This window comes from Cervus canadensis, chromosome 2 (assembly GCF_019320065.1).
Source record: "Cervus canadensis isolate Bull #8, Minnesota chromosome 2, ASM1932006v1, whole genome shotgun sequence".
Classification (NCBI taxonomy): Eukaryota; Metazoa; Chordata; class Mammalia; order Artiodactyla; family Cervidae; genus Cervus; species Cervus canadensis.
This window is the reverse complement of record NC_057387.1, coordinates 11,857,074-11,881,320: the sequence shown is the minus strand read 5'-3', so window position 1 is coordinate 11,881,320 and position 24,247 is coordinate 11,857,074. Positions and strand designations below refer to the sequence as shown.

At 41.8% G+C, this 24,247-nt stretch overlaps 1 protein-coding gene across 6 annotated transcripts in view; it reads right to left on the bottom strand.

Moving 5' to 3' along the window:
- FCRL5 (Fc receptor like 5) overlaps positions 1-24,247 on the bottom strand; it is a 63,403-nt gene that overhangs the window by 31,848 nt on the left and 7,308 nt on the right. For 3 of the 6 annotated variants that reach the window (XM_043452832.1, XM_043452833.1, XM_043452836.1), the window contains exons 2-9: positions 16,048-16,068; positions 13,762-14,016; positions 12,426-12,677; positions 11,856-12,140; positions 9,435-9,704; positions 4,668-4,931; positions 1,731-2,009; positions 180-458 (exon numbers count right to left, since the gene is read on the bottom strand). In XM_043452832.1, the coding sequence (XP_043308767.1) occupies positions 180-458; positions 1,731-2,009; positions 4,668-4,931; positions 9,435-9,704; positions 11,856-12,140; positions 12,426-12,677; positions 13,762-14,016; positions 16,048-16,068 (1,905 nt within the window). The remainder of the gene's footprint in view (positions 1-179; positions 459-1,730; positions 2,010-4,667; positions 4,932-9,434; positions 9,705-11,855; positions 12,141-12,425; positions 12,678-13,761; positions 14,017-16,047; positions 16,069-24,247) is intronic. The other 3 variants (XM_043452834.1, XM_043452835.1, XM_043452838.1) reach the window with 3 other exon arrangements.

Sequence of the window (24,247 nt, the reverse complement as noted above, 5' to 3'; positions counted from 1 at the left end):
CCTGGGTTAAGAAGATACCCTGGAGAACGGAAAGGCTACCCACTCCAGTATTCTGGCCTGGAGAATTCCATGGACTGTATAGTCCATGGGGTCACAAAGAGTTGGACATGACTGAGCAACTTTCACTTTCACAAGGATAGAGGCCAGGGATGGGTCACTAGCAGGAATCCAGAGCTTACCAATGACAGAGAGGCTCATGGCCTCACTCCTCTGAGGGCCAAAGCCATTGTCAGCTGTGCAGTAGTAGTTTCCAGAATTCTCTCCAGTCACAGAGAAGCTATAGGACTTTGTTCTCCATGAAGTAGCTTCTGTCCTTGTGAGCAACACATCTTCCAAAAAAAACTGGTACCAGATGGGCAAAGACCCTCTCTGAACTTCACACTGAAGTCTCACCTCATTTCCCACAAGAGTCCGGGTTCCAGGAGGGCTGAGGCTGAGGACAGGTTGAGACACGGGCACTGAGGGAGAGAAAGACTTAGTCAACAATTGCTTCTGCCACTGCCTGGAGCTGTTAATCAGTGACTAGTGAAATATCCAGTCTTATGTCCCCTGGCCCTCAGGACAGCATGAATCACACTGCCCCCTAAAATTGGGCTTGGAGTTTGGGCACACATAGATGGGAAAAAAAAAACAAAACCTGAGATTCAAGGCTCAACAGAAACCACTTTAACTTTATACTGAGCTGACAGTCACCTTGGTGGAGTTTGGGACCTTAAGCAAAGCAAGCAGAGGTGAATTCCTCTTGGCTCAGAATGGATGCCCCCTGCCCTGCTTCCATCCCCTCCCCTCTGGGTCCTCTCACACTGCTGCATAACCAGCTCTAAAAGTGCTGACTCAAGAAGGACAACTTTGGTATAACCATGATCCTGCTCCCTGTCTTTGCACCTTTCATGGTTTTGTATCTGTAAATGATCAGTGCTTGCGTGCTCAGTTGCTCAGTCATGTCCAACTCTTTGCGACCACATGGACTACAGCCTACCAGGCTCCTCTGTCCATGAAATATTTTCAGGCAAGAATACTGGAGAGGGTTACCATTTCCTACTCCAGACTATCTTCCCAACCCAGGAATCGAAACAGCATCTCCTGTATCTCCTGCTTTGGCGGGTGAATTCTTTACCACTGAACCATCTAGGAGTATCTGATAGGAAAGGGACAAGTGACAACTCAGTGACCCTGGGAACTGATTTTGTAGATATGGGAAACAATGCAATTAATGAACATCAGAAATCTGTGGATTGGTAGGGCAAGAGGACAGAAAGAGAGAAGCATATGGCTCCTCAGAGTTGGGGCCCAGGAGAGAAAGAACTGACCTGCAGGAGGCCAGGGGTGTGATAACATCTGAGTTACTCACAGTACAGGGCTCAAAAGCAGCAGACAGCTGTCTCAAGAGAACCTGGGTGTTGAGAAGGACATAAGTTTGGCCAGAGGAAGAAGCAGGGGAAACTTGAAGGTGGGAACACAGTTCTGAAGGGGTCAAGGATATAGGCCAGCCTTCCCTTGTGACTCGGCTGGTAAAGAATCTGCCTGCAATGTGGAAGACCTGGGTTTGATCCCTGGGTTGAGAAGATACCTTGGAGAAGGGAAAGGCTGCCCATTCTAGTATTCTGGCCTGGAGAATTCCATGGACTGTATAGTCCATGGGGTCACAAAGAGTTGGACACGACTGGGCGACTTTCACTTTCACAAGGATAGAGGCCAGGGATGGGTCACTAACAGAACCTAAGGCTTACCAGTGACAGAGAGGCTCATGGCCTCACTCCTCTGAGGGCCAAAGCCATTGTCAGCTGTGCAGTAGTAGTTTCCAGAATTCTCTCCAGTCACAGAGAAGCTATAGGACACTGTTCTCCATGAAATGGCTTCTCTCTTTTTGAGCAAAACACCTTCACGAAAAAACTGGTACCAGATGGGCAGAGAACCTCTCTGAACTTCACACTGAAGGCTCATCTTAATTCCCCCCAAAGTCCTGGTCCCAGGAGAGCTGAAGGTGAGGACAGGTTTAGACACAGGGACTGAGGGAGAGAAAAACCTTAGTCAGCAGTTGCTTCTGCCATGTCCCGAAGCTGTCAGTCAGTGGCTAGTGAAATGTTCAGTCTCGTGGACACTGGCCCTCGGGGCAGCCCAGAGCCTACCTAGCTTTTCTCCCTGGCTCTCTCCTGTTCTCCTTGTTGGTTTTCTTTCCCATTAGACCTGGCCCTTCTCCTTTCCTATCTCCCCTTGTTAGGTCACCTCACTCCCATTTTCCAGAGGAATTGATGTTATTGAGGAAGAAGTCCCTTATTTTGCTGCCACCAGACTCACACTGTTTACCTGCATCAGCCTCTTGCTTCTCCCCTGTCTGGTGACTTTGGAAAAGCTGCCCCTCCACCAACTCAAGGAGGATCCTGCTCTTTCTTGACCCTGAGCTCACCTCCATGTGTCCCAGATATAAATTCTCTGCATCTATTCACTTCTTCCAAACACCACTTAGATGTGTTTAATCCTCTCCCCTTTAGTAAAACAACAAAACAAAACCCTATCTACATTTAATGTTCCCAATGTCTGTTTCTTTTCTGTGAAAATACTCATAGAAGAAGCATTGTCTCTACTTTTCTCTCTCACTCTGATCTTTTGGTCAACACAACCTTGTTTTTCCCCACCAACATACTAAATTTGATTTTTCATGTTTGTGATTATAATGATAATCATGATAATAGTAGATACTTATGATATAAAATGGGAGAAGGAAATGGCAACCCACTCCAGTACTCTTGCCTAGAAAATTCCATGAACGGAGGAGCCTGGTAGGCTACAGTCCATGGGGTTGCAAAGAGTTGGACACAACTGAGCGACTTCACTCACTCACTCACATGATATAATATAATGTTTTTAATTATGTGTCTGGTGTGTATTTGTCATATATCATTTGTAAACATATGTAGGGAAACACTAATTTAATGATCAAAACAATTTTGAGAAGCTATTATCACTGCCTTTATTTCACAGATGAGGAAAAGGCCCACTGGGGTTAAATCGCATAGCTAGTACGTGGTGAGGCAGCCATCAAACCCAGCTGTCAAACCAGGTTATCACCTGTATTCTTCCACTTTTCTTTTCAGTGTTTTGTGGCTAAACTCAGGGGATGTGACTCAATTCTTATCTTTCATCATATATCAGCTCTGCCTTCTCTGACTTGGCCTCTACTGTCTTTTGCTTAAAACTCTCCCTCACTTGGTTTCACTTTGTTAAATACTCCTACAGTGTTGGTCTAGCCTATGTATCCTTAGATGTTAGTATAGTCTGGCATACAGATGTATGCAGTAATTACTTAGGAGGTGGATAAAGGAGCCATTCTATAGAACTTTATTCATCTCTGAGAGCATCTGATGATGACATCCTGCCTCCAAGTTCCTTGGGTCTGTGGATGTCAGGAGCACACCTTCTCTGTCTCTTTCACTTGATGTCTCCTTCCAGGGTTCCCTGATCCTTTCCTTTAAAATCTTTTGTATATCTATTGTGGGAGGGGCTGCATTCTGGCTTATCTCCAGCCTGGCTCTGCTTTTTTTTTTTTTTTCCCAAATAGAAAACAGGTTGCTTCCAGGACCAGCCAGGACTGGACTCTACCATCAGTACAAACCCAAATCACACTGCTCCCTAAAATTGGGCTTGGACTTTGGCCACACATAGATGACACAAAACTGAGATTCAAAGCTCAACTGAAACCTGTCTAACTTGAGCTGACATTCACCTTCAGGGCCTTAACTCAAGCAAGCAGAGGTGAATTCCTCTTGGCTCACAGTGGTTATCCCTTGATCTGCTGCCAGCCCTTCCTCATTTGGGCCCCTCTCACATTGCTACCTAACCAACTCTAAAAGAGCTTACTCAATGTAGTTATGTTGAATTAAACTTATGGTTTACTTATGGTAAACTTGTGGTTACCAGGGGGTAAGGGAGTGAGGGAGGGAATAAACTGGGAGATCGGGACTGACATATACATTACTACTATATATAGAAGAGATAACTAACAAAGACTACTATGAAGCACAGGGAACTTAACTCAATATTCTGTAATGACCTATATGGGAAAAGAATCTAAAAAAGAATGTGTATATATTTATGTATGACTGATTCACTTTGTATTCACTTGAAATAACATAACACTGTAATTCAACTACACTCCAATAAATGTTTTCTTAAAAAGAGGGTCATATTTGGAGTGACTATGATCATGCTTCCTGTCTTTACATATTACTTGGTTTTGTACACTGTAAGTGATCAGTATCTGATATGAAAGGGACAAGAGACAAATCTGTGCCTCAGGGAGAAATGATTTTGTGGCTACAGGGGACAGTGTAATAGATGAAAATTAGGAATCTGAGGGGGTTCGCAAGACAAGAGGACAAAAAGAGAGAAGCACTTGACTCCTCAGAGGTTGGGGTCCAGGAAAGATAGAGCTGCTGGGCAGGCAGCCAGGAGCACAATGGCACACGGGCTGCTGAAGGAACCAGGCTAAAAGCATCAGATAGCTGTCTCAGTGAGCTGGGTTATTGAGAAGGACATTGGTTTGACCAGATGAAAAAGTAGGCAAAACTTGAAGGTGGGAACACATTTCTGGAGCAGTCAGGGATAGAGGTCAAGTATAGGTCTCCAACAGAACCTAGGGCTTACTAATGATAGAGAGGCTTACTTACTCATAACCTTACTCCACTGAGGGCCAAGGCCATTGTTAGCTGTGCAGTAGTAGTTTCCAGAGTGCTTTTCAGTCGGAGACAATCTATGGAACATTTTTCTCTCTGAAGTGGATTTTATCTCCTCAAGCAACACACCTTCATGAAAAAACTGGTACCAGATGGGCAGAGAACCTCTCTGAACTTCACACTGAAGGCTCATCTTATCTGTCACAAGATTCCAGGTCCCAGGAGGTCTAAGCGTGAGGACAGGTTGAGACACAGGGACTGAGGGACAGAAAAAACTTAGTCAGCAGTTGCTCCTGACACTTCCTGAAGCTGTCAATCAGCGGCTAATGAAATGTCCAGTCTCATGTCCGCTGGCTTTCAGGATAGCCCACCGTCTCCTGACTTTTCTCCCCAGCTCTTTCCTATTCTCCATGTAGGTTTTCTCCTTTTTCATCAGACCTGGCCCTTCTCCTCTCCTATCTCCCCTTGTTAGGTGACCTTACTCCCATTTTCCAGGGGAAATGATGTTCTTGGGGAAGAAATCCCTGATTTTGCTACCACCAGACTGACACATTTACCTTGCTCCTTCCCTCTGCCATATGACTTGGAAGATTTCTCCCCTCACCTGCCCAAGCCACTCTTAGTCTTCCTGTCAGTCCCTGCTCTCCTTTTTTCCTTTGCTGAGATTGGCCTCAGGCCTCTCTGCCCCTTTCTCTTTTCTGCCCCACATTCACATACTCTTCTAGAATCTCTGTTCCTACACTCTCCCTGTATCCAACCTGACCCTCTTTATTTACAGGTGAGAAAACTGAGTCAGGAAGAGGTTAGGAGATCTGTCTGTGGTAACTCAGCAGGATGTTTTCAGGGCCAGACAGGACCTAAGTCTGTCTCCTGACTCCTGTTCCAAAGTTAAATAACATCAACTCCTTAAAAGTGGAAATGGAGCTTGCCACCAGTGAAGGGAACAGCACAGGACTCTATCAAAGCTATTTTCCTGTCACTACCACAACTACCTTAACAGTACTGAGGGTAAGGTACTGGTAAAGGAGGTAGTGTAGTTTATGGTGGTGTAGTACCGTACTCTTGCTGAAAGTCCTACGGACGGAGGAGCCTGGTAGGCTGCAGTCCATGGGGTTGCTAAGAGTCGGACACGACTGAGTGACTTCACTTTCACTTTCAAGCATTGGAGAAGGAAATGGCAACCCACTCCAGTGTTCTTGCCTGGAGAATCCCAGGGATGGGGGAGCCTGGTGTGCTGCCGTCTATGGGGTCTCACGGAGTCGGACACGACTGAAGCGACTTAGCAGCCCCAGCAGCAGCAGTAACCATAGTTACATGGTTGGAGTGACTGATGTTACTACCTGCTGCTGTATCCTACATGGATTTGCACATTGGTTATTGAAAATAATTAACTGTTGATTGGAACAACCGATATCTCCATAACCCTGGGATAGAGAAATTATTTGAGAACTGCTATGATTGATTGGAAACTCAAGCATATGGGGATTCAAAGGATAAAGAAAGAAAAGAGAAAAATGGTGAGTTCTGCAGATGCTGGGGATCAAGAAAGGGGAGAGAGAGAGGTTGCAGACATATTAAGGGGTATGATAGTATCTGAACTGGTTGAAGGATGAAGCCCACAAGATAGAGACACTTATTCAAAGTCAATGGAGATGGTGTTATGGAGTGAACTGTGTCCCTCTTTAATACATATATTGATGTTATAACCTCCAATATGACTGTATTTGTGGATAGAGCCTTTAAGGAAATAATTAAGGTTAAATGATTGACTATATTCTTGGCAGCTGAAGATGGAAAAGCTCTATACAGTGAGCAAAAACAAGACCTTGAGCTGACCATGGTTCAGATCATGAGCTCCTTATTGCCAAATTCAGACTTAAATTGAAGAAAGTAGGAGAAACCACTAGACCATTCAGGTATGACCTAAATCAAATCCCTCATGGTTATATAGTGAAGGTGATGAATAGATCTGGTAGACAGAGTGCTTGAAGAATGATGGATGGAAGTTCACACCACTGTAGAGGAGGCAGTGACCAAAACCACCCCCAAGAAAAAGGAATGCAAGAAGGCAAAGTGGCTGTCAAATATTTGAGGAAAGAAGAGAAGCAAAAGGTAAGTGAGAAAGGGAAAGATATACCCAACTGAATGCAAAGTTACAGAGAACAGCAAGGAGAGATAAGGCCATCTTAAATGAACAATGCAAAGAAATAGAGGAAAACAATAGAATGGGAAAGACTAGAAATCTCTTCAAGAAAGTTGGAGATACCAAGGGAGCATGTCTTGCAAGGATAGGCACAATAAAGGACAGAAACAATATGGACCTAACAGAAGCAAATGAGATTAAGAAGAGGTTGCAAGAACATACAGAAGAACTATACAAAATAGGTCTTAATGACTGGGAGAACCACAATGGTGTGGTCGCTCACCTAAAGCCAGAAATCCTGAAGTGTGAAGTCAAGTGGGCCTTAGGAAGCAATACTATGAACAAAGTTAGTGGAGAGGATGGAATTCCAGCTGACCTATTTCAAATCCTAAAAGATGGTGCTGTCAAAGTGCTGCACTCAACATTTCAGCAAATTTAGAAAACAGCAGTGGCCACAGGACTGGAAAAAGTCAGTTTTCATTCCAATCCCAAAGAAGGGCAATGCCAAAGGATGTTCCAACTACCATTCAGTTGTGCTAATTTCACTCACTAGCAAGGTTATGTTCAAAATCCTTCAATCTAGTCTTCAGCAGTATGTGAACTGAGAACTTCCAGATGTACAAGATGGATTTAGAAAAGGCAGAGGAATCAGAGATCAAATTGCCAACATTCATTAGATCATAGAGAAAGCAAGGGAATTCCAGTAAAACATCTGCTTCTGACAATGCTAAAGACTTTGACTGTGTGGATCACAACAAAATGTGGAAAATTCTTAAAGAGATGGGAATACCAGATTTCACTGGTGGTTCAGTGGTTAAGAATCTGCCTTGCAATGCAGGGGATACAGATTTGAGCCCTGGTCCAGGAAGATTCCCACATGCCATGGGGCAACTAGGCCTGTTTGCCACAACTACTGAGCCCGAGCACCTAGATCCCATGTTCCATAACAAAAGAAGCCACTGCAATGAGAAGTCTGCTCACTGCAACAAAGAGTAGCCCTCACTTCAATGAAGAGTAGCCCCTACTGCAACTAGAGAAAGCCCAGGTGCAGCAATAAAGACCCATTGCAGCCATAAATAAATAAAACTTTTTTTTTTTAAAGAAAGAGACAGGAATACCAGACCACCTTACCTGTCTCCTGAGGGACCTATATGCAGGTCAAGAAGAAACAGTTAGAACCAGACATGGAACAATGGACTGGTTCAAAATTGGGGAGAGTATAACAAGATTGTATATTGTCACCCTGCTTATTTAACTTATATGCAGTGCACATCATGTGAAATGCGAGACTGGATGAATTACAAGTGGAAATCAAGATTGCCAGGAGAAGTATCAACAACCTCAGATATGCAGATGACACCACTCTAATGGCAGAAGGTAAAGAGGAACTAAAGAGCCTCTTGATGAGGGTGAAAGAGGAGAGTGAAAAAGCTAGCTTTTTCAATGAAGCGAAGATCATGACATCTGATCCCATCACTTCATGGCAAATAGAAGGGGGAAAAAGTGGAAGCAGTGACAGATTTTCTTTTCTTGGGCTCCAAAATCACTGCAGATGGTAACTACAGCCACGAAATTAAAACATGCTTATTCCTTGGAAGGAAAGCTATGACAAACCTAAAACACAGCATATTAAACAGCAGAAATATCACTTTACTGACAAAGGTCTGTATAGTCATCAATGATACAGCTGTTCCAGTAGTCAGTCAGGTATGAATATGAGAACTGGACCATAAAGAAGACTGAGTGCTAAAGAATTGATGCTTTCAAATTGTTGTGCTAGAGAAGACTCTTGAGAGGCCTTTGGACTCTAAGGAGATCAAACCAGTCAATCCTAAAGGAAATCAACCCTGAATATTCATTGGAAGGACTGATGCTGAAGCTAAAGCTCCAATACTTTGGCCACCTGTTGTGAAGATCCAACTCATTGGAAAAGACCCTGATGCTGGGAAAGATTGAGGGTAAGAGGAGAAGGGGGTGGCAGGGTATGAGATGGTTAGATAGCATCACTGACTCTATGGACATGAATTTGAGCAAACTCTGGAAGATAGTGAAGTATAGGGGAACCTGGCATGCTGCAGTCCATGGGGTTGCGAAGAGTGGCACACAACTTAGAGACTGAACAACAACAAAGGTTAAGTGAGGTCATAAGAGAAGATTGATCCCCTAATCAGATAGGACTGGCTTCCTTACAGGAGAGGAAGATACCAGAGACCTTTCTCTCTTCAAGGACAGAGAGGAAAGATTATATGAAGACACAGAGAGAAGGTGATCTACTACAAGAGAAAGAGGGCCCTCCTATCAAGAGACACGGCCCCAGATCATTCCAGCTCTAAAATTCTATTTGTTCAGGAACCATTGCATTTAAAAAGAAATTTTTAAATATGAAGACCCCACATATATGCCAATCATTGAATACTTTTTCTGTCCTCCATTTATAGGAGTTTCCAAAAGCTCCCACCCATTCTACCCCTAAATCCCCCTGCTGCTAGTCTAACTTCTGGTAGATTATTCATAGCAGTAAATTATTGGCAACAATCAACACCCACTCCCACTCAACCACCTCATGATCTTTACAAAGTTTGAAAAGCAATTCTGCAAATGATACTTGGCAGACACACCTTTCACACTGATGATCACTGAGTTGCTCTGTTTGGAAAAGCGACTGTTTCTGGCAATACAGTAATACTCTCCAGCATCGCTGTTTTGCACCACAGGGATCGTGAATTCTGTTTTTGAGGAAGTTTGAAGCTCTATATCCTTCTGCAGTCTGTCTTGTTTTTTGTACCAGGAGACTGTGATGGGCTTTGTAGCTCCATTTACTGAGCAGATGAGAACCAGCTCCTGACCTTCAAACACGAACTCTGGGTAGTAGTGTATTTGGACAATTTCTAAATGAATAAAAATGACACGTGAGATTCTTGGCATTGGGGTGTCACAGAATGAGACACAGAAGAAGGAGTCACAGAAAGGGAAGGGCTAAGTCTGCTGACCTGATGTGAAGTTGACCTGGGGGGAAATTGAGATTTCTGCTTGGGAAGAGGGAGAAAGTGTTGGAGAGACAATGGTTTGGGAGAACTTCAATTCCTAACGAACTGGTGGAGCATCCACCAGTTTCTGAAAGTGTTATTTGCTCAGTCCTGTCCAACTCTTTGTGACCCCATGGACTAGAGCCCACCAGGCTCCTCTGTCCATGGGATTTTCCAGGCAAGAATACTGGAGTGAGTAGTCATTCCTTTCTCCAGGGGGGTCTTCTCAACCCAGGGATCAAACCCGGGTCTCCCACATTTCAGGCAGATTCTCTACTATCTGAGCCACCAGGAAGCATTTATTCCACAAAGAATAAAATGCCCACCCTCTCCTCATGCCCTTCCTGACAAAGCATGGGCCAGTCATCCTGGAAATTACTCCCAGTGCCCAACATTGAAGTGGTGGGGATGGCGAAGGACAGGAGGACTTGGCCCTGGAGGTACTTGTTCTGAAGCTGTGACAACTTCGGTGCTTTGTTGGAAATCAGTCATTGGCATATACAGCAAGCTTGCCCTGGAGTAAGCACTTCTTAACACCTCTGCCTGTCAGTTAGATTGTCAGAGGAGGTGGACCTGTGACAGTCCTCCTAAAATAGGAAAATCTGGGATGAAAGTGTTCTACACTCCAGGCGGTTATGGTTTTACACTAGGATATTGGCTAAGGGCAATGCCTTTTTGAGTCATCCTGGAGGCTTGAAGAACAAAGGAAGATACCTGGGAACAGATAAGGAGTAGGATTTGGGGTCTGAGTTCCATTAGTAACACGAAGGGAGATCCTGTGCTAGAAATCACTGTGTTGCAACTATTGAGCAACACCCTCTCCACTTCCGCTGAATTGCCCAGTCCAAATCATATACCTAAGAAAAAAATGTTGCCTATGACTGGAGAACAAAGATTAATAATATCTAGACTAATATCAAGGGCTTCCCTGGTGGCTCAGATGGTAAAGAATCTGCCTGCAATGTGGGAGACCTGGGTTTGATCCCTGGGTTGAGAAGATCCCTTGGAGAAGGGAATGACTACCCACTCCAGTATTCTTGCCTGGGGAATTCCATGGACAGAGGAGCCTGGTGGGCTCTAGCCCATGGGGTCACAAAGAGTTGGACAGGACTGAGCAAGTAACACTTTCAATTTCAGACAGTTTGGAAGAAACATGGAATCATCTCTTTTGCTTGGGAATGGGAGCAAACTGATGGAGAATGCTAACCATTTTCACTCCTTCCTCACCCAGGAGAGCCTGCACCCCAGATCTGCATCCTTCCTAATGCTCCTTTGAAATATCAATAGGTCAAAATAAATCAGAAGAGGCATTTAACCATTGGTTAGCATTCATGCTTGATGATCTATACAGTTTCAGAGACTTAGGAAAAAGCAATAGTGGGTACAAAGTGAAAGTGAAAGTCGCTCAGCTGTGTCCCCAGTGGGAAAAACATCATCCCTAAATACATCCAGTTAGAAATATTTGCTCCCCAAGCTCTTGCCCTTTAGTTTTCTTATTCTCAAGTGCTCAGCTCCAGGCATCTAGCATTCTAAGAATCTGTCCATCTGGCTGAGTAGAGTCCATCTAGCTCAGTCAAAGTGCTCTGTGGTAGCATCTGGTTTATGCCTATAGAGTATGTGTGTGTGCTCAGTCTCTACAGTTGTGTCCAACTCTTTGTGACCCTGTGGACTGTAGCCTGCCAGGCTCCTTTGTCCATGGAACTCTCCAGGCAAGAATACTGGAGTGGGTTGCCATGACCTGCTCTAAGGGATCTTCCCCACCCGGGGATCGAACCCGGGGCTCTTATGTCTCCTGCATTGGTAGGCGGGTTCTTTACCACTAGCACCACCTGGGAAGCCCATGCCTATAGGCCCACCAGGAAAAAAAAAAAAAAGATGTCAAGGAAGCCAAACCTCAGAGGGAAAAGAACAAGTTGTGCCTCACAGTACTGAAAGAAAAACAAACTGTTGTGTCATTCTGCCTGGCCCTTCTCAGCCCCATTCTGGCAAATCTCAGAACCCACTAACACTTACCTTGTACCTGTATCTGTAATTCCTGGCTCCGTTTCTGGACACGGGAATTCACTCTCTGTGCCTCACACCAATAAGACCCTGAGTTTTCTTTCCGTATGGGAGAGAACTGGAATTCTGGGGAGTTTTTCCAGTCTGACCCCACGTTGTTTGATTGTTTGACGAAGCGGAACAGGAGCTGGCCTTCTGGCCTCTGTTGAGAGAGCTGGGTCTCACAGGTCAAGGTCACTGCGTCCCTCTCAGTGGGCTGGGTGGAGCTGGCTCTCAGCACGGGACTTGGAAACAGCTCTAGAGAGAAGGATCACAATATTTCTCAGGGAACTGAGGCTTGGAACTGCTTTGGAGAAAAACACAGTTCATCCTCAGCACAAGCAGAACATATAAAAGCAGGCAGAAAAGATGCAGCCTTTGATTACTAATATCCTTCAGCCCAAAGCATAGTAGTACTTTCTCTATTCCTTGTAGGAATGCTCTCTGAGATTCAGTAGCATTTCAGTCTGCCCTTTTTATCCTGTACAATCTCAGGAGTCCTCATTTTGACTAACCTATTTCACAAAATAAAGAACACTTTACCTTGGACTATGATTTTAATTTTGTTTGAAGAAACCAAGTGATTATCTTTAACTCCACTACAGTGATATTCACCATTGTCCTTCATACTTGCTTGATGAATATGGAAGTCAGAAGTTTTGTTAAGGGTTTCCAGGATTTTCCCATTCTTGTACAATGTCATGTTAGTTAGTACTATGTTTGCCTTTGCTTGGCATCTCAGAACCACGGAGTCTTCTTCAAACACATCAAATGGAGCCTGCAGGATCAGATTGGCTGTAGGAAACACAAGGGCAGCTGTTTGTTTCTTCTGACTGTTTCTCCCTTCTTTTCACTATTATTCTAAAAGACTTTAAAAGACTGGGGACTAGGAAAAAGTATTCTTAAAGTAATCATCATTTATTTTTTCTGATTTTATCTATTTAATTAATTTATTTATTTTTGGCCATGCCACATGTCTTGTGGGATCTTAGTTCCTCAACCAGGGATCAAATCCATGCTCCCTGAAATGAAAGCACAGAGTCCTAACCACTGGACCACCAGGGAAATCCCTTTTTCCCCTGGCTTTAAAAGGAACACATACGCTTGAGAAAACGCTTAAAACAGAAATGCAAATTAATCTTATCAACTCACCACCCAGATTTTAGCATATATTTTTCTAGTTCTTTTATCTATGTGCATGTACATAAAAGTCTGTATGTATTTCTTTTTATGAAATTAAAATATTTATCCACTTGATAATTTGCTTTTCACTTACTTTACTATGAATACTTTCCTATGTCATCAATATCATTCCTTAACCTGGTTTTCAATGACCACAACGTTTTCCTTCAATGGCAGTAAGATAATTTGTTTAATGAATTTTCTCTTTTTGACTATTTAAGATTCTTCAATTTTGGTTGTATGACTATTTCAGTAGGTAAATTCTTAAGAGAAGAATTGTCAGGTCAAAGAGGTTAAGCATTGTCTTAGCTCTTTGCTACTATACTGTTCCTTTTTCACTAAATTAAAGAGCATTATATTATAACTAGAAAGATACTGCCTCAAATTCATTCAAAATAGGTGGTTTTAAGACAGAAATGGAAATTACTCCCTCTCTATCTTCTACCTACCTATCTATAAAATATTAACAAATCCTCACATAGATTTTTATTCCAAATAAATTTTATAAGCCTCAAACTAAACATAGATTCAGAAACCATTCAAATAAACTGCTTCTCAAATTTTCTTTTACCTGAGCAGCTTGTAAAATACATAAATTCTTGGGCCCTAGTTCTATAGCTTTTGGATTAGTAAATGCAGCTGGGTTTTGAGTCACGTTATTATTCCTAAACTTTTTTTCCTTTCATTTCCTTCCCACCTGCAGAGAAGATCAAGTCCACGCGATCACTTGAGTGTGAGTCCTGGGCCTGGCATTTGTATCCTCCAGATTCACGGACCTCATAGGTGTTTTGTGTTGTCTCAGTTTGTATTTCTCCAGGAAGATACCAACGGTACCATTTTATTTTCTGTGCTGCATTGAACTGAAGTGCTTTGCAAATCAGTGTTGCAGTCTCTCCTTGGAAGAGAGTGGTCCATGGAGGATGGAGGGAAATAACAGATTTTACTTCAGTTGCTGTGGAGGAAAAAGAAAGAATCTGAGGTGGAGTGGCCTACAGTCCCATCGCAGTGGTTTGTGAGGCACAGACCAGAGGCCTTGACTTTGGAGGATCCCCAAGAAATCCCCTGGGAAAGGTCACTGTTCATGGCTTTGTTTCAACCAGAGCTCTCACCCAGAAGAAAGTGTCTGCTGAGGAGACGGCAGTGAGCAAAGTGGTTTTAAGATTGCAATACCAGCAAGATTCACTGCCAAATGTCAATAGGAAAAATGGTTGGTTAGTCTGTTATGGAATTGGATCCCGGAAAAAGTCATCCTCTGCCACTTTATCATTTTCATAAACTCATAAGAACTTCCCAAGGAGTTGTTAAAATCACAGTTTTGCACTTTGCACCAAAAAAGGGATAAATCATATTAAGATTTTGGCACTGACGAAAGCTTGAGATATTAACTTGCTTAACACTTTCATTTTATAGATGATATATGGAAAAAGATAAAGATAAGACCACATATTTCTCATTCTCAAAGTCAAGAAAGCCTTCCCGACTAGAAAGCTCCTTGACGAAAGAGAGTGATGATCCTAGTAGGGGACTATAGATAGGGAAGGAAACAGGAAAATTTGGGAGGCCATTGCAAGTTAATGATAGCCCAAGAAAGTTATTGGAACATTGGTCAATGAAGCAAGCTTGCTTAATTATAAAACCATAAACAAAACCACAAGATATGCCCCAGGTCACTAGACGGAAGAACTGTCACCACCCTTCCACTAATATGATAATCCTAGTTTGACTTCATAGGGTCAGACAATTTTCTGCCTGATGTGAAGGAGGAGCTAATGATGTATGCCTTATGTCTGCATCTACAAGTACTTGAAGAAAGAGGTCTTCTCCCCTCCTCTTTTTTTTTTCATTATAAAACTATAGCCCACTCAATCCTGGGGACAGAGCTTCCTCGCCTGCCCATTTGCATCTCTTACAAGCATCCTATATTAATAAATTTAATTCTTGCTTATCAAAAAAAAAAAAAATAGCGATGCTCAATCTATACACAGGTCTCTTCACCTGAATCCATCTTGGCTAAGAGATGCGTACACACACGTGGGAGGATCCTTAGATATACCAAATACAGACTCAGAACCAGGCAAATCAAAATGATTGGCCAAAGGGAACCAGGAAGAAATGCCCCATGTAAGTGATTTAAATGACCATGATGAAGCAATTCTCTCTCTGAGTCTGCCTGTGTATCTATCCACATGCACTGTACCCTTTTTCCTCCTAATAAACACTTAACTGTTTCACTATCAAAAAAAATAAATAAAAAGTCCATCATAGCTAATTATGGTAAAGCAAGGAATGGACAAGGTGTTAGCTAGAATCCAGAGATGGTCTAGATAAGGATGAAACACTGATGCATCTGATTTTGGACAGGAGAGAGGTTGTAGACAGTTCTTGCTATTCATGGGTCTTTAAATATCCAAGATGCCCTCTGATCCAAACGAATGTCAATGAAGAGTCAGTACTCTAAAAAATGTAGGATACAGACAATTTATCTTTTCCCCCAATCTCCTCTTATTGTGCATTTCTTCCTTTTAAGGGCCCATTTGTTGGATGCTCTATCCTCCACACATTTCCTGGAGAGAAAATTGTAGAGAATGAAACATTTCCACTGTGATGTTTTCAGAGCAGTTTTTTGGGTTTGATGACTGGAGAACGTTTTATCCCAAGTCCTAAACATTTGACATGGAGTTAAGGTGTCCTGCCTTGTGATCTGAGGTTCATTTGCAACAGGAGTAAGTGCAGGCCCAGGGAAGGCCAGTAGCTGCTTGAGCATTTGCTGCTTCTTCCAGGGAGGGTCTGAAGATGACTATGTAGCTATCCAGGCCATAGGGCAATGCAAGTAAACCGGGTAACACTTTCACATCCTTGTCAATGTCAGCAAGAGAAACAGGAGATATTAGAGATCCTCAGACAATTGTCACAAATATTTCATATTTATTAGAGAGACACTCTTATCCAGTGACACTGAAGAACGTAAGAAAGGAGAACTCACCAAACTGTCCACTGACAGGAGCTGTAAAAATATAAAGAGCCAGAGATGAGTACAGAGCAGAGATTCTTTGGCTTTTCAAAAGTAATACTTGTTTTTTCCCATTCACTTATTATTTTTCATTAAAATTTATTTTTAAAATATAGCAGTCATTTAGCAAATGTCTATATATACTGGTCATTGTGCTTGGACTATTAAGATGAATTTAAAAAATAGTATCTGATAGCATGAAGTTAATTTGGAGAGGGTTGATGAACAGAAACCTGAAGAAAGTATTATAATACAGGGTGTAAATGGTAAAAATACACATGGGGGCATCATAAAGGCAGAAGGGTCACCCATCCCAATATGTAGGGTCTGTGCGTGGGAGTGAGTGTGTAGCAAAGGAAGTGATGCTTGAGAAAACTGAATGAGAACATAGGAGTCAGCCAGGGAAAGGTGTTTCTGTGTGGCAAGAGGTGATGGAGAGGGTAGTTGAGACAGAAAGGCCCCAGATGTGAAGAAACAGCACTGGTGTTCAGCTGGGTAGGAGAGTGGTTCTGGAAGGTAGAGAATTTAAGGGAAATCAGATTGGACAAGCAGACAGGGTCTAAATTATGAGTGGTAAGAAGCTATGGTTTCATCATAAAAGTAACAGGGAACCATGGAAACTTTTCAAGTGGAAGAGTGACAAGATTAAAAGTTGTAACTTAGTTGGAGCACTTTGGAAGAGGTAAATCAGAAAGACTGGAGAGAAGGCAGAGCAAGGTATAACGATACTTGATTTTCTTCAGAGTATTTATTTGAAATTATCTTACTTATTTGTTTGTTTGTTCACTTTCCCTTCTCTACAATAGAATCTGTATGACAGCGGGGACTTCTTATTTTTACCACACATCACACAGAATTTATAACAGTGCCTAACTCATCAGACATGTTTCACGAATGATTATTGAACAATGAATTAATCAGAAGTACTAGATCAGTAAGTATCTCTACTTGAGAGGATATGGGGTTTTTTAATTATTTATTTTAATTGAAGGGTAAATACTTTACAATATTGTAACGGTTTTTGCCATACATCAACATGAATTGGCCACAGGTACACGTGGTCCCCGCATCCTGAACCCCGCTCCTACCTCCCTCCCTTCCCTATCCCTCTGTGTTTTCCCAGAGTACTGCCGCTGGGTGCCCTGCTTCATGCATCGAACTTGCACTGGTCATCTATTTTACATATGGTAATGTAGATGTTTCAGTGTTATTCTCTCAAATCATCCCACCCCGCCTTCTCCCGGTGAATCCAAAAATCTGTTCTCCTTTGTTCTCCATCTGTGCCTCCTCTGTTGCCCTATATGTTGTATTGTCGGTACTGTCTTTCTAAATTCCATATGTATGCATTAAAATACAGTATTTGTCTTTCTCTTTCTGACTTACTTCATTCTGTATAATAAGCTCCAATTTCATCCACTTCATTAGAACTGACTCAAATTTGTTCCTTTTTATAGCTGAGTAATATTCCATTGTGTATATGTACCACAACTTCCTTATCCATCCATCTGCTGATGGACATCTAGGTTGCCTCCATGTCCGAGCTATTGTAAACAGTGCTGTAATTAACACTGCGGTACATGTGTCTCTTTCAACTCCAGTTTGAGAGGATACAGGTTTGAGAAAGGGGTCATCAAGAGGCAGAGAAGGCAAAATTGACAAGTTTGTACATTGATTACACATGCCAATGAGGAACAGACTTGAGTCATTCATTCAACAGGAATTTGTGGAATTTGTCTAAACATATCTAGAAACTGGACACGGCAATGGAAATCCAGCAGTGAGTGAGCAAAAGGGATATTATCTCTGTCTACGTGGGGCTGATGGAGAAGTAATCCAAACCTAAGTGTTATATTCAGAACAATGGATTATTTGCCATTTTCTGAAAACCTCAACACCATGGATTTTGTATTGTTCTATAAGTAGCAATAATTTTTCTGAGTGTATTCTACATGGTAGATATTCAACCTATATCATTCCATGTAATCTATTCACTATCCTTATGAGGAAAGTTTGATAATTGTCCCCCTTTTACAGACAAGAAACTGTTTAGGCTAGCAGTGACATCAGTATGCCAACAAAGGTCAATATAGTCAAAGCGTGAACAAACTGTGGGAGACAGTGGAGGACAAAGGAGCCTGGTGTGCTACTGTCCATGGGGTCACAAGAGTTGAATGCAACTTGGCAACTGAATGATGAACAACAACAACAAATACTTTTTTGAGTGTATTCTATATGGTAGATATTCACCTATGTTATTTCATGTAATCTTATCACTATCCCTATGAGGAAAATTCTACAATTATCCCCATTTTACAGATGAGAAACTGTTTGGTAGCTGGTAGAGGCAGAAGACTCTACACATGGACATGACCAAATGGTCAATACCAAAATCAGATTGATTATATTCTTTGCAGCTAAAGATGGAGAAGCTCTATACAGCCAGAAAAATAAGACCGGGAGCTGACTGTGGTTCAAATCATGAACTCCTTATTGCCAAATTCAAACTTAAATTAAAGAAAGTAGGGGAAACCACTAGACCATTCAGATATGACCTGAATCAAATCCCTTACAATTATACAGTGGAAATGACAAAGAGATTCAAGGGATTAGATCTGATAGACAGAGTGCCTGAAGAATTAAGGATGGATATTTGTGATATTGTACAGGAGGCAGTGATCAAGACCATCCCAAAGAAAAAGAAATGCAAAAGGGCAAAATGGTTGTCTGAGGAGGCCTTACAAATAGCTGTGAAAAGAAAAGAAGTGAAAGGCAAAGGAGAAAAGGAAACATATACCCATCTGAATGCAGAGTTCCAAAGAAGAGCAAGGAGAGATAAGAAAACCTTACTCAGTGATCAATGCAAAGAAATAGAGGAAAACAATAGAATGGGAAAGACTAGATATTTCTTCAAGAAAATTAGAGATACCAAGGGAACATTTCACGCAAAGATGGGCACAATAAAGGACAGAAACGGTATGGACCTAACAGAAGTAGAAGATATTAAGAACAGGTGGCAAGCATACACAGAAGAACTGTACAAAAAAATCATCACAACCCAGATAATCACGATGGTGTGATCACTCATCTAGAGCCAGACATCCTGGAATGTGAAGTCAAGTGGGCCTTAGGAAGCATCACTATGAACAAAGCTAGTGGAGGTGATGGAATTCTAGTTGAGCTATTTCAAATCCTAAAAGATGCTGCTGCTAACGTGCTGCATTCAATATGCCAGCACATTTGGAAAACGCAGCAGTGGCCACAGGACTGGAAAACATCAGTTTTCATTCCAATCCCAAAGAAAGTCAATGTCAAAGAATGTTCAAACTACTGCACAATTGCACTCATCTCACATGCTAGCAAAATGATGCTCAAAATTCTCCAGGCCAGGCTTCAACAGTATGTGAACTGTGAACTTCCAGATGTTTAAACTGGATTTAGAAAAGGCAGAGGAACCAGAGATCAAATTGCCGAAATCCATTGTATCGTCAAAAAAGCAAGAGTTCCAGGAAAAAAAAAATCTATTTCCACTTTATTGACTACACCAGAGCCTTTGACTGTGTGGATCACAGCAAACTGTGGAAAATTCTGGAAGAGATGGGAATACCAGACCACCTGACCTGCCTCTTGAGAAATCTGTATACAGGTCAAGAAGCAACAGTTAGAACCAGACATGGAACAACAGACTGGTTCCAAATAGGAAAAGGAGTACATCAAGGCTGTATATTGTCACCTTGCTTATTTAACTACTATGTAGAGTACATCATGAGAAATGCTGGACTGGATGAAGCACTAGGTGGAATCAAGATTGCTGGGAGAAATATCAGTAACCTCAGATATGGAGATGACACCACCCTTATGGCAGAAAGTGAAGAAGAACTAAAGAGCCTCTTGATGAAAGTGAAAGAAGAGAGTGAAAAAGTTGTCTTAAAACTCAACATTCAGAAAACTAAGATCACGGCATCTGGTCCTATCACTTCATGGCAAATAAATGGGAAAACAGTGAGAGACTTTATTTTTTGGGCTCCAAAATCACTGCAGATGGTGAGTGCAGCCATGAAATTAAAAGACATTTGCTCCTTGGAAGAAAAGTTATGACCAACCTCGACAGCATATTAAAAAGCAGAGATATTACTCTGCCAACAAATGTCCATCTAGTCAAAGCTATAGTTTTTCCAGTAGTCATGTATGGGTGTGAAAGTTGGACATATAGAAACCTGAGCAGTGAAGAATTGGTGCTTTTGAACTGTGGTATTGGAGATGACTCTTGAGAGTCCTTTGGACTGCAAGGAAATCCAATTAGTCCATCCTAAAGGAAATCCATCCTGAATATTCATTGGAAGGACTGATGCTGAAGTGAAACTCCAATAGTTTGGCCACCTGATGAGAAGAACTGACTTATTTGAAAAGACCCTGATGCTGAGAAAGATTGAAGGCAGGAAGAGAAGGGGACAACAGAAGATGAGATGGCATCACCGACTCAATGGACATGAGTTTGAGCAAACTCTGGGAACTGGTGATGGACAGGGAGGCCTGGCATGCTGCAGTCCATGGGAACACAGAGTCAGACACGACTGAACTGAACTGAACTGAACTGAGGGGCAGAATATAATTTTTAACCCATTTATTTGAACCCATTTTGTTTGATCCCAAATCATATGCTCCTGGCCATTACCCTGTCCTGCTCCTCTGTTTTGGTGCCACACCAGGACGTCTTCCCATTTCTTCCATGCCGCTTCCAACTGTGAAGTCCTTTTAAATTACATTTTCCTGCACTCCATCCCTGCCCCCTCCAGCTCTTACTGTCCCTCTGTTTCATGAAGTCATTACCAATGACTTGGCATATAGCTTACTATCCTCTTTTACCATCATTGGTAACTTTTGCTTGAACAATTGTTTAAATGAGATCTTGTTGCATAGATATATCTTGTAAATTGTCCTCGTTGAATGAAGACCCTTCTATACCGTGAGCTTCCTAAGTACAAACATGCTGTTTCCCATGTCTTCTCAATGTAAACACTGTAAGAAAGCATACAGATACCACAGTTCTCTTCGATTCCATGAAAGGAGTCATACTGGAGAGAAAACCCATGTAAACAATGTGAAAAAGCTTTTCGCAGTCATAAAAGCTTTCAATCACATGAAAGATTTCACACCAGAGAGAAACCCTATCAATGTAAACACTGTGAGAAAGCATTCAGAAACTGCAAGTCTCTTTGAATCCATGAAAGGACTCCTATTGGAGTCCTTATCAGTATTAAATACCTTATCAGTATTAAAAAGAGGGTCAAAGTTCATGAAGAACCCATATTTGGGAAGAACCCGCAGTTGCAGCTTGTGAACTCTTAGTTGTGGCATGTGGGATCTATTCCCTGACCAGGTATGGAACCCGGGCCTCCTGAGATGGGAGTTCGGAGTCTTAGCCAGGGGACCCCCAGGAAAGTCTCAGGTGTACAGTTTTTGTTTTTTTGAGGGTTGAGTACTTGTTTGTTTGTCTTGGTAGTTAACTTTTCACTTTTCATATCACAGTACTAACAGTCTCACAAAATAAGTGTGAAGTATCGTCTCCTTTGAGAAGACTTTGTGAACAACAGTAATATATATTTTTGAAAACTTTTGGATAATTTTGTATAGAAGTCATCTACTCAGAGGTACAGTCTAGGTTTATTTTATGGGTGTTTTCTGATTTACTAATTTAGACACTTCACCTTTTTAAAGTATATTTATATATTTATTTGGCTTCATCAGGTATCAGTTGTGGTGCACAGCCTTGGTTGCCCTGAGGCATTGGCATCACAGTTCCCCAAATAGGGATCCAAGCCCTATCCCCTTTATTGGAATAAGGATTCTTAACCACTGGGCCACAGGGGAAGTCCCTCAAGCACTTCACTTTTTGTAGTTGTTTTGATTTTGGGGTTTTTGGTTTATTTATTTTTGTTTTATTTTCATAGTTTCAATAATTTGTTTCCTTCGGGGAAATCATGCGTCTCATGTAAATCATCTTAGATGTTGGCATACATTTGTTCATTGAATTCTTTTTTTTTTTCTATTTTTTTCCATTTATTTTTATTAGTTGGAGACTAATTACTTTACAATATTGTAGTGGTTTTTGCCATGCATTGACTGTGAATCAGCCATGGATTTACATGTATTCCCCATCCTGATCCTCCCTCCCATCTCCCTCTCCACCCGATCCCTCTGGGTCTTCCCAGTGCACCAGGCCCGAACACTTGTCTCATGCCTCCAACCTGGGCTGGTGATCTGTTTCACCCTTGATAATATACATGTTTCAATGTTTTTCTCTCGAAACATCCCACCCTCGCCTTCTCCCACAGAGTCCAAAAGTCTGTTCTGTACATCTGTGTCTCTTTTTCTGTTTTACATATAGGGTTATCGTTACTATCTTTCTAAATTCCATATATATGCATTAGTATACTGTATTGGTGTTTATCTTTCTGGCTTACTTCACTCTGTATAATGGGCTCCAGTTTCATCCATCTCATTAGAACTGATTCAAGTGAATTCTTTTTAATGGCTGAGTAATATTCCATGGTGCATATGTACCACAGCTTCCTTATCCATTCGTCTGCTGGTGGGCATCTAGGTTGCTTCCATGTCCTGGCTGTTATAAACAGTGCTGTGATGAACACTGGGGTGCACGTGTCTCTTTCAGATCTGGTTTCCTCGGTGTGTATGCCCAGGAGAGGGATTGCTGGGTCATTTGGCAGTTCTATTTCCAGTTTTTAAAGAAATCTCCACACTGTTTTCCATAGCGGCTGTCCTAGTTTGCATTCCCACCAACAGTGGAAGAGGGTTCCCTTTTCTCCACACCCTCTCCAGCATTTATTGCTTATAGACTTTTGGATAGCAGCCATCCTGACTGGCGTGTAATGGCACCTCATTGTGGTTTTGATTTGCATTTCTCTGATAATGAGTGATGTTGAGCATCTTTTCATGTGTTTGTTAGCCATCTGTATATCTTTTTTGGAGAAATGTCTGTTTAGAATTCTTTCATAGTTTTTTTATTTCTGCAATGTCCATAGTAATATCCCTCATTCTTCCTGACTGTACAAATTTGAATATTCCCTCTTTTTCCTAGATCAACCTTGCTTAAGATTTGTCAATTTTGTTAAGTTTTATATAGAACTCACTTTTGGTTTCACTGGTTTTTTTCTATGATTTTTCCACTCCCCATTTCATTCATCTCTACTTTAAATTTTATTCTTTCTTTTTCTCTTCAAATCAGGTTTGGTGAGTCATCTTTAAAGTCTGTTAAGATCAATAGACATGTTACTGATTTTCGGTCTCCCTCATTTGCTAGCAGAGGCATTAAAGGCTACACCTTTTTTTTCTAGGTTTCACTTCAGATGCAAGCCATAACATTTGAGACTTTGGGAATGATATAATATCCCTCAATATCTCTATTAATATTTTTTGTTCTCAAGTCCATTTTGCACAATATTTATACAGCCTCTTTTCAAGTTGGTGTTATTCACAGGTATATCTATCACACACTTGGATTTTCACTCTTAGTATCTTTCATCTAAAGTGTGCTTTCTAGACTTCCCTGGTGGCCTAGTGGTTAAGAATCTCCCTGCCAGAGCTCAGGACACAGATTCAATCCCTGGTCCAGGAAGATTCCACATGCCTCAGGGCAACTGAGGACATGCTACGCAAATAATGAGCCAGCACTCTAGAGCCTGTGCTCCACAACAGGAGAAGCCACTGCAAATGAGAAGGCCGAGCATCACAGCTAGAAAAAAACCCATGCTCAGCAATAGAAAGTCAGCACAGCTGAAAATAAATGAATAAATAAATAAAATTAAACAAAAAAGATAATAAAAAAATACAGTCTGCTTCTTCTACATAGTACATACTTGGATAAGGGTTTGTATTTCATATGAGGTGAAACTCTCTTCCTCCTGTTTGGACCATATCATTCATTCACTGTTAGTATTATTGACATAGATGCAATACACCTGGCATTTACCTTTTGTGTTTTACAGTTCTTAAGTTTTTAATTCTTCCAGAAGGTAAACAATCTGCCTGCAATACAGTAAACCCAGGTTCAATCCCTGAGTTGGGAAGATCCCCTGGAGAAGGGGATGGCTACCCACTCCAGTATTCTTGCCTGGAGAAACCCATGAACAGAGGACCCTGGTGGGCTATTGTCCGT